Source organism: Epinephelus fuscoguttatus, linkage group LG5 (genome assembly GCF_011397635.1).
Source record: "Epinephelus fuscoguttatus linkage group LG5, E.fuscoguttatus.final_Chr_v1".
NCBI classification, from domain to species: Eukaryota; Metazoa; Chordata; class Actinopteri; order Perciformes; family Serranidae; genus Epinephelus; species Epinephelus fuscoguttatus.
The window spans coordinates 36,034,633-36,050,382 of record NC_064756.1 but is presented as its reverse complement, the minus strand read 5'-3'; the positions used below and the strand labels follow the sequence as shown (position 1 = coordinate 36,050,382).

The 15,750-nt window shown below is 39.3% G+C and overlaps 1 protein-coding gene across 1 annotated transcript in view; it reads left to right on the top strand.

Annotated features, from left to right (window-relative positions):
- Positions 1–745: 745 nt before the first annotated feature.
- Positions 746–15,750, top strand: part of LOC125888902 (pannexin-1-like) — a 16,304-nt gene continuing 1,299 nt past the window's right edge. Inside the window, exons 1-8 of the mRNA XM_049576543.1 lie at positions 746–904; positions 3,087–3,286; positions 4,685–4,800; positions 7,420–7,607; positions 9,454–9,732; positions 9,959–10,181; positions 11,688–11,955; positions 13,136–15,750. The exon at positions 13,136–15,750 is cut by the window's right edge and continues 1,299 nt beyond it. Of these exons, the coding sequence (XP_049432500.1) occupies positions 3,106–3,286; positions 4,685–4,800; positions 7,420–7,607; positions 9,454–9,732; positions 9,959–10,181; positions 11,688–11,955; positions 13,136–13,221 (1,341 nt within the window). The 5' untranslated portion in view covers positions 746–904; positions 3,087–3,105 and the 3' untranslated portion in view covers positions 13,222–15,750. The remainder of the gene's footprint in view (positions 905–3,086; positions 3,287–4,684; positions 4,801–7,419; positions 7,608–9,453; positions 9,733–9,958; positions 10,182–11,687; positions 11,956–13,135) is intronic.

Here is a 15,750-nt window from a genome sequence, read left to right as displayed (position 1 = left end):
ATAGTGGTTTCCTAGATTTGCAAATTACTGCGTTTCAACATTTCATGCGTGATAATGACAAAATGACTATAAGAGTTTCTTGTGTAGTGGTGAAGTGGACGTAAATTTACTGAAGTACTGTGGGCCTACTGCAGTGCAACAGAGAGTATTTTTATTTTATACTACTTTACACCTCTACTTTGTACTTGAAAAGCATACATATATCGTACTTTTTACTCCAAAACATTTTTAATAGCTCTAGTAACTTTTCAAATCAAGATTGTACATACAAAACACATGATCCGTTTATTAAATATGATCCATTGTTACTGATTCATCTACTAAAAATATGTAAATTACTTTAAACGAGCTCCACCTTGACGACAGTGAAGTGCTGCCTACATATTAATATTTCAGCAGTAAGTGTCCAATAGTATAGTAGAGTAACACTGACAAAAGCCATTTTGCTGTATGAGTACTTTAAGAAACCCACATGTTGTTGTTGATACTTCTGTATTTTTACCTCAGTTTTTAATGCAGCATTTTTATCTGTACCTTCAATGGCTAGTGTAGTCTGCATCTATAATTACTGAAGTACATTATACTTCATCACCATTGTATTGTGTAATCGACTCCCTAAAATACAAACATACGAGCTCCATTTGAAGGCAGCATTGCAACTGGAAAATCAGAGCTCTCAATCTGCACCTGAAGGCATCTTTTTTTTTAGGAGGGACGGAAGAAGTTTTCTGTCTTACAGGAAGAAGGCTAATTTTCAGGGTTGTGTTAGTGAATGAGTCTGTGTCGCTACTGAGCTCCACTCCTGGAAAACACCTTGAAGTTGCATTTGCTGCGGCCGAAGTTGTGATATTGCAGCCATGACATGCTAATAGACACATGCAAGTTAGTGGGAGCAGGTCGGAAGGTAAGTTTAAGTTAATTTTACCGTTTTACAGTGAATTTTAATGAGCTAGCGTCAATATAAACCAAATAGCGGGAGTTTCTTTCGATCTCTGAAAACAACCGGCCTGTGATAAGTTAACGTTATTGAAACGCTTTTAAGTAAAGTCAATGTTACGGAAAAGCTATGGTAGAGTCTATTTATGCATGCATTTTCTGATTAGTCACACTCATCTTGTTAATAATGCAGGATACTCAAAGGTAATCTAGCTTTCAAATCAAGTTTTCTTTTCTAAAAAATATTAAAAAAAAAGGTTAGTATTTAGCCCAAAATACAAAGATCCTGCTCCTGTTAAACAAAGAAGCCTGTTGATGTTGTGGGAAGACCATCACGAGTTGTTCATGCTTGTTTTTTATAAATCAACACACATGTTTCACCACATTTAACCTCGAGAAATTCCTACAAGAAATACCAACCAGAGCTGCATCCAAGTGGTGATGACTAAAACCACGGGTCAGTGATTATTCACAGTTAAATAAGGCAAACAACCACCAGTCTGTTATGGCCACTAAATGCGGTTATTCAGGTTTTATTGTTTGTTTTGTTTTTGTGTAGCTTCAAGCTTGTTAGGAATAGGATCCTAGTAAAAAGCTATGAACCATATGAGGTAACATAAACAGACGAAACCACAGATCTGCATCAAAAATAGTTATCAATTCAAAAAACAAGTTTTAGTTAAGTATAAAGCTATGCGCTTTCTGTAAATGGGGAAAAAATAAAATAAAATTATATGTTAAGTGAGAAATATTGTATTCAGCAACCTTGTTTTGAGGAAATACGCATGGCCCTAGAAAGATAATACATGAGAGAAATGGTAAATAAGGGACTGTTTGTACTTGCCTATCATGGAATTTAGCATAGCATTTAAGATTATAGATTATCAAGGGTAGATATGATATCAATCCATGCCCTCATTGTCTTAGGGCATGCTTTATTTTAACTGTTGTACCTTCCAAGTTTGCTAAAGTCAGATTCCAGTTTGATGGCAAAGAGAGTCTCTGAGTTCACCACATTTGTAAAATTGACTTTTTTGTAGCTATAAAGGATGCAAACAACAGCTTATGCTGATTAAGAGTTAAAGATGAAATTTCATTTAGAAGACCGAGATGGATTTGGATCGTAGCTCAACCCAGTCAAATCTGATGAAGAATGTTTAACAAATTTCCAAAAAAAAAATGCTGTGGTTGAAATTTTGTTTTGTTTCATTCTTCCCATGTGTCTGTAAGTGTGTTAGCTTTGCATTCCCTTTTTGTAAGCATCTGTCGTTACTTGACATCATCAGAAGATTTACATTCACTTTAATCTCGTCTTCAAAGACAGTCCATTGACTATCAAATGGATACAGCCGATTACTTAACATGTTATATACTAGATGTCATCAGGTATGCTCCTCTGATGTAATCACGAGAACATAATTAAATCAGGAAAGCCCAAGAAAGCTACAGTTGATTTCTCATCATCTTGTCATCTGAGTGTAGGTATAAAGATGCCCTGTATTCACTGTTCTGGGCACAAACTCTGACCTCTGAGCCTGATGTTGCACCTTTCCTATAGAGAATAAACTCTTGTGCATGAAGCTATTCAGTCTTGTTTGCTGACTCTCCAAGCAGATCGGCTAAAAATTGCCATGACATAGCAATAAGAGGGCAGTTCCAAAAACATTTGTAAAAATGTCCCTGGAGCATTAATACAGCAAAAAGTATAATTATAAGAAGTAACTAGATGCATTTATAACATATGTAAGGCATAGCATAGACCCTACGAATAACCTTAAAATGAATAAATTAGTGTGCAGAATATTTAGAAGTATATGATAGATTAGACCGTAATCCAATCAGGTTGATAACTATAAATCATAAACTCACTATCCCAGGTTTTCATTACCAGCAACACATCAGTATTTACCCCAAGTAAATGATTATATAAACTTGAAACCAAACCACAAGAGCAAAAGCCAGCAGACATAATCTTGTGATTAACTCAGTACTTAACCAGACTATTTGTCAAGTAACCACACATTGTTTACCTGATGCCTTGCTTTGCATTCCACAAATGACATTTGCCTGGCAAAAAGGCAAAAACAGCTCAAGACAGAGTGGGAGAAGGAATGCGTGAGCTAATCAAAATATCTGATCATGTGCTGCAGGTAACAGAAGAGAGGAGAGATGGCCATCGCTCATGTGGCTACAGAGTATGTGTTCAGCGATTTTCTGCTGAAGGACCCGAACCAGGCTAAGTACCGCAATGTCCGAACTGAGCTAGCGGTGGACAAGATGGTGACCTGTGTGGCAGTGGGCCTGCCCCTCCTCCTTATCTCTCTAGCCTTTGCTCAAGAAGTCTCAGTAGGTAAGTGAGAATATAGAGCCAGGGCTAGAGTCAAGACTAGATCTAGTCTATTTTAGGTCTAGACTGCAGGGTTATCTTAGGAGGGAGGCTATGAAAACCTGGCTGAAGTAAAGCTAAACTGCAGATTCAGGTTCACACCAAGGCTAACTGAAGGCTGATCATGGCTGAATCCAAATGTCCATCTCTGGACTTGTGGACTGAGCCCTCGCAGACTTCATTCGTACGTACTGTGACATGTTCACTGTCATCACATAAAGTCTGTGATGGTTAGAGACTGCAAGCTGCTGACAGACAGTCCTTAAGTCTGTTTCACTTGTTGCCTTGGAAATGTTCATGCAACAACTACAATTATACATGATGATCATTGTTGTCATATTCCTCACACAAGTTGATGAATACTGTCTGCTCATCTGTCCCTGCAGATAACAAGATATAAATCCCATATATAGGTTTTTTTGTGACTGAACAAATTAAATTTGTATACAACATATAGGCAGCACACATTTAAATACAGAAATGTTTAAAAAATAATGACTTTGACTAACTGAACTGGGTTGCTATTACATTCATTGGAAGACCTTCTTTTGTTGTTTATCAGTCAGATTTCTAGCCTAGATATTTAGCATCACACTGCACAGCCTATGCTTCTACGTATTTATGCAACATTCTGTGACTCACAGACTTCTCAGGAACACGTCAGCTAGTCTGCAAGTGTGGTGAAGTGTGGACATTTGGATTCAGCATAGTTAGACAGGGCAGCTTGATGTGCTCTAGATTAAACCACAGACCTGAAATGTCAAGCACAGAACATATCAGCTAACAATGAAGAGGGGAATTATAGAGAGATCTGCAATGTTAACAGCCACAAAGCAGCACACACTGAAGAAATGATATGAATACAAAAGATATCTTGAGGGGAAAAAAGGGTAAATCCATCGTTACACGAAATTTGAACCTTTTGCATACCTTTTAAAAGGTTCAAATTTTTTTTACAGATTACACACACACAGGCCCAAAATACACACACGCACAAACAGGACCTACATACATGCATTAATGGAGAAATTTCAGAGCAAGGGGGGCTGCCCTTGTACAGTCGCCCCAAGCAGCTGGGGGTTCTGTGCCTTGCTCAAGGGCACCTCAGTAGTGCCCAGGAGCATGAACTGGCACCTCTCCAGCTACCAGTCCACAATCCATATTTGCTTTGTATAGGGACTTGAATCAGTGACCCTCTGGTTCCCAAACTAAGTCCCAAAGGACCGGTTTACTGCTAATGAACCACCTAACTTATTTTTCATTTTTTTGAGTTAGAATAGTAAAAATAAAGTTTTCACTCTTACTCCAGTAACTTACTCTCAAGTTTTTGTGTGTCTTTTTCTGTCTATGTGTTTCTCTCAGGTACTCAGATCAGCTGTTTTGCTCCTACTAACTTCTCCTGGAGACAGGCTGCTTATGTCGATTCGTATTGCTGGGCATCTGTACATACACACACTCTACCTCTGTGGCTGCACAAGGTACACACACACCTACACACATATACAGGGTTACAGTTGCTAAGGTTATTCAAATGTGAAATTGTTAGGCATTTGTTTGATGATTAAAACAAGTCCACACACATGTAAAAATGCTTTAAAGCACCTTCTAGCAGAACAGTAAGGCAGGTGTAGGCTGCTGGAACAAACAGACTCATTAAAATATGAGTCATCATGTCATGAAGTAATAGTACAGGTATTAAAAAAATATGCCATGCTGCATGGTTTCATAAAAGGCCACCTTAAATTTTCTTTCAAAAACCAAAAAAGTTAGCGTTTAACAAGAACCAGTTGTTTAACCTGGTTAAAACCGAGAGTACAGGATTTTTTAAACACAGCAGTAAGTTACGACGTTGTTTTGTTTAAAATCATTATAATGTGAGTTTTCTCTGTAATGTGGCGTTTCCTTGCATGATGTATTTAACTGAAAGTAGTGCAATAGGTAAAATTTCAATCTTGCACATGCAGTTCTTGTTTTGTGATTTGAGGGTGTGGTTGAGAATATATTTATGAAGATTTTGTTGGCTAGGGAGAAGCTAAGAGTGCATTCATGGGTGTGTGTCCCTACATTCCTAAACTGATCTTACTGTATTAGCAGCAGCATTGACGTAGGGTTCCCACAGTCAAAGAAAATCTGAAAAAGCCATGGAATTTCACAATCTAATTTCTCAGGAAAGTCATGGAATAAGTATTATTGTAATCATGGAAAGTTTTGGAAAAGTCCTGAAATCTTTGTTGCATGTAATGACATTAATTGTTGCAGTAATCTACGTGGATAATCTTCCACTCACTGTAACATATTGGCAAATTTCTATCTCTATCTGTTGATGTAAATGTAGCTTTAATACGCGTCAGTGCATCAAGTTTTATTTACCATCATGCAGGGACGGCGCTACACCGGGGCTAGGGGGTGCTATAGCCCTGTCAAAAATCTGTGTAGCCCCAGTTAAGCCCCTCAAGCATTTTATTTTATATTTTATAATATATATTTTTAAGTTAAAAAACATTAAGAAGTTCACAAGTAGCCATTCTGTTCCAATGCAATCCCCACTTGCATGTTTGTGCTGCGCCTGTACCCCATTGATTGGTATACCATAACCTGTGTGTGTGTGTGTGTGTGTGTGTGTGTGTGTGTGTGTGTGTGTGTGTGTGTGTGTGTGAGTGTATGTGTGTGTAAGAGGGGAGAGGAGGGGGGAGTCTTTGGTTTATACTCGCGCGTTAGGCTAAGGCTAGCTAGCCTACAGTCCGTTGCAATGGATAGTTTTGTGATCAAGAAAAAAAGAGTGCAGGTAGAAAATGAAGACCAAGACCCAGTCTCAGTTTCCCAGTGGGACAAATAAGAAGAGGGAGTTTCGAAAAATGAATCTGAGAGAGGAACTCCTGAGCCAGGACCTGAAGGAGCTCCAGAGCAGTCCATTGCTGCTAGCTGTTCTACAACCCCGTTAGCTGCACTGCTGACACAGACACCGCTCCCTCTGATTTAAGCCAGTCACCTGTTGATAAACCATGGCGGCCTCTTCTTCGGCGTTATCCAGCCACGAAAGTTGGACAGCAGGATCACTACTTCAATCGTAGATGGTATGAGGATTACAAATGGCTGGAATATTCATATTAATTATGTATATGGAATAAATACACTTGCTGTCGCATTTTGGATGTATTGTCTGGTTATTGGCAAGCGCATGGGCACTGTCCGGTGCTGAATCTGTCACCTTTGCACGTGAAACATTTTTGCCATTGCCTTGTGGTCACTTGTATTAGGCTTAACTACTTTGTTGGATATTCTTTGGCCAAATTCAGTTAAAACCACTTTTATATTGAACATGCTTGTGTTGTGTATCATAGCTGCTTTTATTGAAAAAACAAGAACCTCCTTATAAAGTAACTGAAGTCATGAAAATCAATTTCTTAGCACCCCCACATATCGGTCAAGCGCCCCCTTAGCCCCAGGAGAGAAAAATCCTGGTGCCATGCCTGCCATTATGTTCATTTCTTCATTTTCTTCCCACGTTCTGTCTCTCCGTCCATGTCTGCCAATAATATGGAATTCTGTTTAAGAAGAGTTTGAATCTGATATGTTGGAAAAAGAGAACAATAATGTTGTGACAGTGTGATTTAACGTGTTGGATCATGAATTCCAAAGTTTCTATACCTATGCTATGCCACACTACTGTTAAATTTTACTGCATTTTTTAAATGGAACAATATTCTACACTACATAAAATATTTCTATACTACATAAAAATGTTATGTAGTGACATGCAGGAATTTTCAGAAACATATTATAGCGTATTGTTACCTGTTAAATGAGAAAGCTTGTGACCCGGCTCCCATGTTGGAAACAGTCAAATTGAAGTAAAACACTGCCCAACAGCTGAACCAAATTTCTCATCTTAAAAATCATTGTAAAACCAAAGGGAAACAGTGATCATTACTGCAGTAAAGATTGTGTGCATGTCTGCTAAAGATAGAACAGTGATTACTTGGCTTTGATAGAGACTTGGATTTTTGTCTGGCTGTGTTCGCATCTCTCATGTCAACCGTATAAGTAGGAATGTTATTGCTAATAATTTGATGTACCATTGCGTCTCCTCTCTGCAGTTCTTTCCCTACATTCTCTTGCTGGTGGCTGTGTTGATGTACACTCCGGCGTTGTTCTGGAGGTTTTCTGCTGCACCCCTCCTGCAGTCAGACCTCGGCTTCATCATGGAGGAGCTGGACCGGTGTTATAACCGCGCTGTGACTCTGGCCAAACGCATGGCCACCTCAGGACTGCTCACCCCAGACAGGTACAGTAGGACACCTGAAGTCCACTCAAATTTGCAGAGAAAACTGGTTGCTGTCAGTTTGCTTCAGATTTTGCATCGCAGAAAGAAACCAGTCAGTGCAGTTGTGAAATATATGACATGTGGTCCCTTGCTATGCTGATTCTCAAAACCAGCTTATTACCAGCAATTATCTCTAACTCAATTCTGGCCCCAACTTTTTGACAAAAGCACATATTCATAGCTCTCAAATATCCTGCTTATTTTATACACAGCTGGCACAGTGTAAATAGCACTGATTATTTGAATCTTGTGACAGGACACTGGGATTGTTACTGACCTTCTACACACTGGTGAACTTTTACAAAAGTTTCCAGGTTCATACAGTGACATTATTTTGGAGATTCGCTGGTGTCTTTTCCCCACTTTTAAAAAAAAATGAACAGTACCGTCCGGTCAACAACTTGAGTGAAAAGAGCAAAAACAAGCTCTCCAAGATTGTTAACATTGCACGGAAAGTGATTGGCAAATCACAGAAACACCTCTGCAATATATTTGACAGTGCTGTACACAGGAAAGGTAAATATATAATTACAGATACCTCACATCCATTACACTCAGAGTTTGAGATGCTCCCATCTGTGTGCCCTTACAGCGTTCCCACGGTCATCACATACCTAGAAGAGTTATGTTATTATAAAACTCTTCTCCAGGCCTGGAAATGGTTTGGAATTAACAGAATGTTTTTGAAAAATGTTGAATATACATTGTTTTGGCTTTTGTTTAAAAGGTGTTCATAAAAACCCCAAGAGAAATATATTCATTACATTAGGCCAAAAATAATTACTAGACAAAACAAACGTTTGTTTAACAAGAAAAAAAATACACACACGTGTCAAAATTGTAATCCAAACACACGTCAAATTGCATTGACATCAGTAGGATCTTCGGTTTTCTATCCCCCGCAAAGTACCCATATATGCCTGTCTGGTCTATTGGCAGTGGACGTATGCAGCCCGTTGATGGCTGGAGTGTCTAATGAGCAAGTTAAGTTAGTAAGTGCTAGCAGTTTGCTTATCCACAAATGCCTGTGGAGTGTGTGTTTAATAATGTGTGGCTGTATCGCTATGCAGGCCTTTCAGTTCATTGTTAATCATGAGAACCTATAATTTGTTGGGGCGGCAGCAGCTCAGTCCATAGGGACTTGGGTTGGGAACCGGAGGGTCACCTGCTCGAGTCCCCGTCCGGACCAAAATATGGAGCGTGGACTGGTGGCTGGAGAGGGGCCAGTTCACCTCCTGGGCACCACCGAGGCGCCCTTGAGCAAGGCACTGAACCCCCAACCGCTCGGGGCGCCTCACCAAGGGCAGCCCCCTCACTCTGACATCTCTCCACTTTGTGCATATATAGGTCCTGTTTGTGCATGTGTGTGTCTTTCGGACCTGTGTGTAATTGACAAGCAAGAGTGACAACATTGCATTTCTCCTCATGGGGATTAATAAAGTAAATAAACTTTATTATTAACTTTATTAAATCTCTAACTTTGATTTAGAAATTAGAAAATGATTTATCTCACTGCTACATTTAAAATACAATAGAACAGGGAACTACCATTTAAAATCCAAGTTGATAAATATGCTGATGTGTTTCAGAGACAGGGACTTCTGGGGAGGATGAAATATTTACTTGTGCCTCATTTTAAAGATGCTACATGTAGCATTTTCCAGCAGACGGACCAGGATTATTCCTACTTAATGCCGACTAAATATCAAGTGATCTCTTGATCTTGCCATAGTTATTAAGTTAACCAGTGAAATCACTTTTTAATTCTTCAGTGTTCTTTCTCTGCTCCTCTATTCTCATGACCCAGCGACCCCACCGAGGGCTGTTTCAATTACCCGCTGGTGGAGAAGTTTCTGATGACCAAGCGCTGCTCACGGTCGATGCTATTTTACTACCTGCTGTGTCGCGGCCTGACTCTCATCACCCTCCTTTGTGCCTGCATCTACCTGGGCTACTACCTCCGCTTGGCCTCCGTCACAGATGAGTTTGGCTGCACACTGCGTGTTGGCCTGCTTGCCTCTGACCCAGGCGTCCCCGACAAAGTGCAGTGTAAGCTCATCGCTGTGGGAGTCTTCTCTTTGCTGAGGTATTTGTCTGTACAGATCGTGTCCACCTTTATAATGGTTCCCTTTTCCAGTTAATTCCTTGGTTTTTGTCATGTGACTTTGTAACATCTTCCAGAGAAACTTCATATGTTTTCTCACAAAAATGTTTTGATTCAGTTTAAATCACTACATTTTATGAGGAGTTCTGGCCATACTTCCTCTCTGCATATCAAACTTCAGTCTGTTTCTTAAACTGTTTGTTTCCAGCATGGTCAACTTGGTCTTGTTCATAGCGCTGATTCCTGTGGTGATCTATGCCAGTCTCCGTCCCCTCTTCTGCCATGGATACGCCCGCTTCCTGGAAACCTACCAGTCACTGCCCACTGTGAGCGTGCTGCCCACCCCTGGTGGCCAATTGGATGATCTCTCTCTGTATATCCTGTTTCTGGAGGAGAACCTCAGCGAATTGAAGTCCTACAAATACATCAAGGTGTGTTAGTGTGTATTCTGTGTTTGTCTTCAGGGCTGTTTTCGAAATCACTCCCGATTTATTATACGCTGTACTATAGCTATTTAGTGTATGCCATTTTATTTGAGTTTGGGAGAAATTTATGCTCTGCAGAGTGCTGTCAAATATTCCCACATCGAAGCAAACGATGCCGAAAAATCCCCACATGTGTCACATTCTATAAATGAAAACCAACAGTTGTGTGTCTCTATAGTTGTCAGTAATGAAACAAAATGATGATTCATAAGTGTCAGAATTAAGCAATAAGCCACAAGAGGCCCTGGTTTACAGTGATTTAAAAGAACTAAGTGTTGTTAGGTACAATGCAGAACGGAGTTCCTGTTGCAATATGGAGCTAAAAAAAATCACTCCCATAGGCTCTACCTAAAATTACATTGTTAACTTACCCTAGATCATTGGTGTCATTTGTCCGCTTTGATGGACACAGAAGGCCAGTGGATAGGGCAGCTGCAGTGAGAGAAATTTCTTTAACAAAGCAACAGGACACAGTGGGTTCCCTGGCTGCTCAAACCCAAATCTCTGTTTCTTTCACTGACATCTTTGTGGGTTTTGTGTGCATTTGTTGAATGACAGCGTTGCAAATTTTTGACCATTCTCATCCAGGCAGATGTGAATAATTCAGGCTTCAGTCGGCAGTTGCCCTCCTTGGCTCTGCATCTTATTTGCAGCTGCACATCGAACCAAACTTTGTTAATAAGACCCTCAGGTATGTTTGGATTCAGTGCCTGAGTGTGCTTGATTTTCTGAAAGTCTGCCTTTGTAAATGCTCAGTGACGGGATATTTTGTCGCATCCTTCTCTGCGAACTTTATTCACTGCTCCAACGTCAAACAAACCACGTTGTCTGTTTAACAGTCCCAGCTTCATTTCTTTACATTTCCAGCTTGTTAATTTCTTTCGTTAATTTCAGCGCATCTCCTGTCTTAATACTGTCCATCTCGTCAGCCACTTCTCCATGCTTAACTCACCAAGAAGAATCAAAATTCACAACATTTTAAATGCCAGATAATTGGCGCAGTAATACTGAGTAGAGTATTTTACAAGGGCTTCGAACGCAGCTCAACCAATCATAACCAAAGATCAAAACTACTAGTTTTATGAATCTGTTTACTTGTCACTATAGAGTAAACTACTGAGTTTGAATCAATTATTTGGGAAGGAGTGAACGAGGATACTGGGACTGATTTCAGACACAACCCACCTCTGATCAGGTGAAAGATAATTCTCTTCTTCTTTTCTTTCTAGGTCCTACAATTATGTGACTTAGTTTTAATCTTATTTTTTTGCTAGGCTATATACTGTGTCTCTCAATGTGACAACCAAAAAAGTGGGGCATACACTATAACACAATAGTGTAAATAGTAGTAATGTACAAATTTAAGTTTTAGTAGTTTAAAACATACAGAATTATTTTCAGCCATCCCTTTTTTAAACAAATCTGTTAATTCCATATGTTTTGTGACTGTAGGTGTTGGAGTTGTTGAGGAGACGTGGCGATTGCTCTGGAGAAAACTTTGATGCCATGGGTCTTCTGCAGACCCTCTGCCTGGTGAAGATGGACAGTGTGGATGCGAATAAATCTTCCGGTGCTGCAGGGAAACAGGATCAAGTCAAGACGAAAGCAACCGACTCTGCCGCCAGCTCCACAGCAGCCAACGTTGGAGCAGCAAAGAATAGCTGCAACCGTCCGAAATCAGCCGCAGATAACGACAGCAAGATTGAAACTGAGATGAAAGGTGAGCACAGAGAGTATTTTATGAGGGATTAAAAATCACATTTTAAATTGAGAAAAAAGGTTTGGCATAGTTCTTTTTTGATAACATTATATTGTCTTTTCATATACACGTCCTTTAAAGTGATTTAAGGTTTTCAAAACATGAAACGAGATACAAATTTGGTTTACTTAATATTATTGTGCAATTTAAACCATGAACTTGATTTTGTGTATATTAACTTGACATCAGTTTAATGGGTATGAAATTTATGTCCTTTTAATGTACTGTTAGTTTTATTATTATCAATTCATTCCAGCCATAAATCTATCTTTTTATTAATCTCACAGATGGTCTAAAGTCTGTATGAGGTTGTAACCATCTGTAGTTTATTACTTTTAAACTGTGCCACCTTAAAAAACTAGTATGAGTTCAAGTGTGCTTAAAGACATATGCTAATCTTGTGTCTTCTTGTAGTTTTACAACTTTTTGTTTGCAGGAAAGTTGAAGGGAAGGATGAGAAAAGACAGGAAACAGAGAGTCAAAGGGGGAGGATAAGGTGGGGGAGGCAGCCAGCAAAGAGCAACAGTGGCAATTACCTCAACCCAACAGAACCTGTTTCCTGAGCATGCTTGTCATTTTCCAGAATGCAAACAGTACTGTTTGACAGCACAACATATGATAGAATTAAGTTTTACTTTCAGTGTTTGACTTTGAGGGTTCTGCTCCCAGTGGGGAGTGGTGATTATTTAGATTTTTGGAAAAAGAAATGATCTTATATCCTTAAAAAATACTTGATTGTTCTCTTTTATTTGTAGGTTTTCAAAGAGTCACAAAAACGAGCTTTTCCACTCTCTTACAAAGTTAGATGAATAGGTCGATATCACTCTCACGTTACAGCGGGGAAAAAAAATCGTTGTCATTTTTACACTTTTGTTGTTGTTGTTGTTGTTGTTGTTGTTGTTTTTTAAGTGAGCTTTAGACGTACTGGTAGACAATGTTTGTCAACATTAGACTGAGCCAGGCAAGCTGTTTTCCCCTGTTTCTAGTCTTTATGCTCCAGCTACAAATTTCCCTGAAGACAGAGGCTGTACAGATCATAAAGTCTTCAGGCCACATTAATAAACCTGAACTGACTTCATACATCTGTACACAAAACCCCCAATAATAATTCAATAACGTAAAATTATTGATCTGTTTTCAGAGCTCTCTCCCTTGCTGCCAGGAAACTGCGACGTAACAGGCAGTAGAAGCATCCAGGAGGAGACTCTCCGGCAGCGAGTGGTGTGATCTGCTGCTGGCATGGCGACGGAGACCTTGACAAAGGGGTTTCCTGAGGGAAATAACATCACCACTATCCCATGGTGTATCCACAAGTCATGACCTTCCTGTCCTAATGGAGGGATGAAAAACAATGGGATGGGAGAGTAAAGTACTATCCTCATCAAAGTTCATCTCTTCTTCTAGTCATTCATCAATGTGGGATTCACAACCACATGTTTTTGGTCCCTTTGCTTGAATGTTGTTGTTTTTGGAGTGGTTTAAGGAGCAGTTTTGTTTTCTTTTGTTTTTTTGGTCTAATACAGTGGTTCTCAACCTTTTTCGTGTTAAGGAGCCCTAAATTGATACACATTAGGCTGCAGACTCCCATTTGATAAGATCTTGCTTCAGAGATCTCTGCCTAAAAAGATTTTGGTTCTATTTCTATAATAATCAACTACAGTTGAGATAACCATGAAGGAAGTGAAATATATGATCAGAAGAATTACTCTTATGACTCGTATCTACATTGGTCCCACTTCTATAGAAAATTAAATTAGTGAAAATAAACTATTCCCTATTTTTCACATCTTTCTGAAGGACCTCTCCTCTGACACAGCACAAAAAAAGAGAGGAAGTGAGCACTGCGTGATGTAACACTAGACACTGGGAGATGACAGCAAAGTAAAACTCATGGTGGTACAGATTAAGGGAATCATTGAATGTGTCGAACCATTAAGGACTTATCCAAATAATTGTTTTGTTAATGGTTAAAACCAAATAGAATAAGAATAGAACAGACATTTCCATTAAAATCAACATAGCAGGATGGTCAGAGCGTTGACAATGCAGCCGTTTTGGTAGGCTAACTTCTGTATATACAAAACGACCGGCGCCAAGTCCTGAAATCACTGAGGTGAGGTTTATGGGCTCACAACCAGATGAGCAGTGGAGTAGTACCTTTTCAAATAAGCATTCATTCATTCATTTTATTAATTTCATTCATTACCCATACTGCTTATCCTGTTAAGGGCCACAGGGTGGGCTAGAGCTTATCCCAGCTGACACTGGGCGAGAGACGGGCTACCTTGTTACCTATGAATGAGCCATTTATACTTGAAGTCCATGTTGCACCGCCATGTTTCTACAGTCGCCTAGAGCAGAGAAACCAAACACTGGCTCTAGACAGGGCCATATGCCTTTTCACATCAGCCACTGTAGTAAGCAGCCCATCTGTGACAAGAGTATCGAAGAAACACAGATTTTTTTTTTTAAATGTAAAACTTTTTTACTCATTGTTTTTATCGGTTTAAGTTACTGGGTCTGTTTGTTTTGAAGAGGAAGCGACCTCTGCGGATAATTTGGCTCCTGGAAAAAACTTCTTGAAAGTCTGGATCTTCAGTTATCAGGGAAAAGGTGCGAGGATAGTGGCACATCTGCAGTGTGCCAAAAAGCATTGGAGAAACACTGATTTGTAACATGAAACTGCTTTGTATTGTTTTTTTTTTTACCAGTTTTAATCACCTGGTTTGTTTGTTTTGGAGAGGAAGAGACCTCTACAGTTAATTCAGTTCCCAGTAAAAACTTTCTGAACAATGAAAACTGATGGAATCTTAACTGTGAGTTCACGCTTAGCACAGTGGAGAACTCTAAGCTGGTTGCAGTCTTCTCCACTAGATGCCAATTTTTTATTTTATTTTTTTTTCCCACCAAACCAGAGTTGGTGTTTGCTGGAACAGTGAACTAACTTACTAGATGACTAACAAGACTAACAGACAGTTTAGTGACTTTTAGTTAGTTTCTGTCAAGTTTGAATGAAGTGTGTTTCACAATGCGTTAACAAGGCAGTTAAGCTAACATTAGCCTTAGTTCAGTGAAAGAGAGACACCTGGATTGATGTACAGTTGTATTTTTCTGTTTAATAAGGAAAATAGTTGTAAGAATGGGCCAAAACAGCGTCCTCAAACTAGCGAGTGTGACAATTTATGGCCCTACTGACAGATGTTGTCACCATAACAACTGAGAACAATTGTCATGTTCATTGTCTGTTCTACTCTCATTCTTTTTCTATGGTTGAAACCCTAGAGTACTAAAATGCAAACAGATATGGAACTGTTCTGCATGTTTGGCATAATATCTAAAGAATACTACTTAAGATACTGAAATTGGCTAGGTGTCAGGATGTGATACGTATTTTTATGTTTATACATATATCATGAACGTGGGCTTTTGATAACCCCTATTTATTTACACATTGACCACATGATATATTTTCTGTGACCATTTAAAGTAGAAGCAGTATAGTGAGTATGCAGTAGATGTTGTTGCAGTACAAAAGAGTTTGCTTGCTGCATAAACCAGGAGGATAGGTTATGTTTAAACTGTAGAGGTTTTAAAAAATTTTGATGATGTCCTAAAGCTGACACCGTATGACAATTTCAACTTGAAGACGCTGCTGAAGTATGAAATTGTCAAAATTGCAGTTGTGAGTTTTTTTATCCAAAGGGGAGATAATGTATTATTTTGCACATTGTGGGAGACTTTTTATGAGATTGTCAG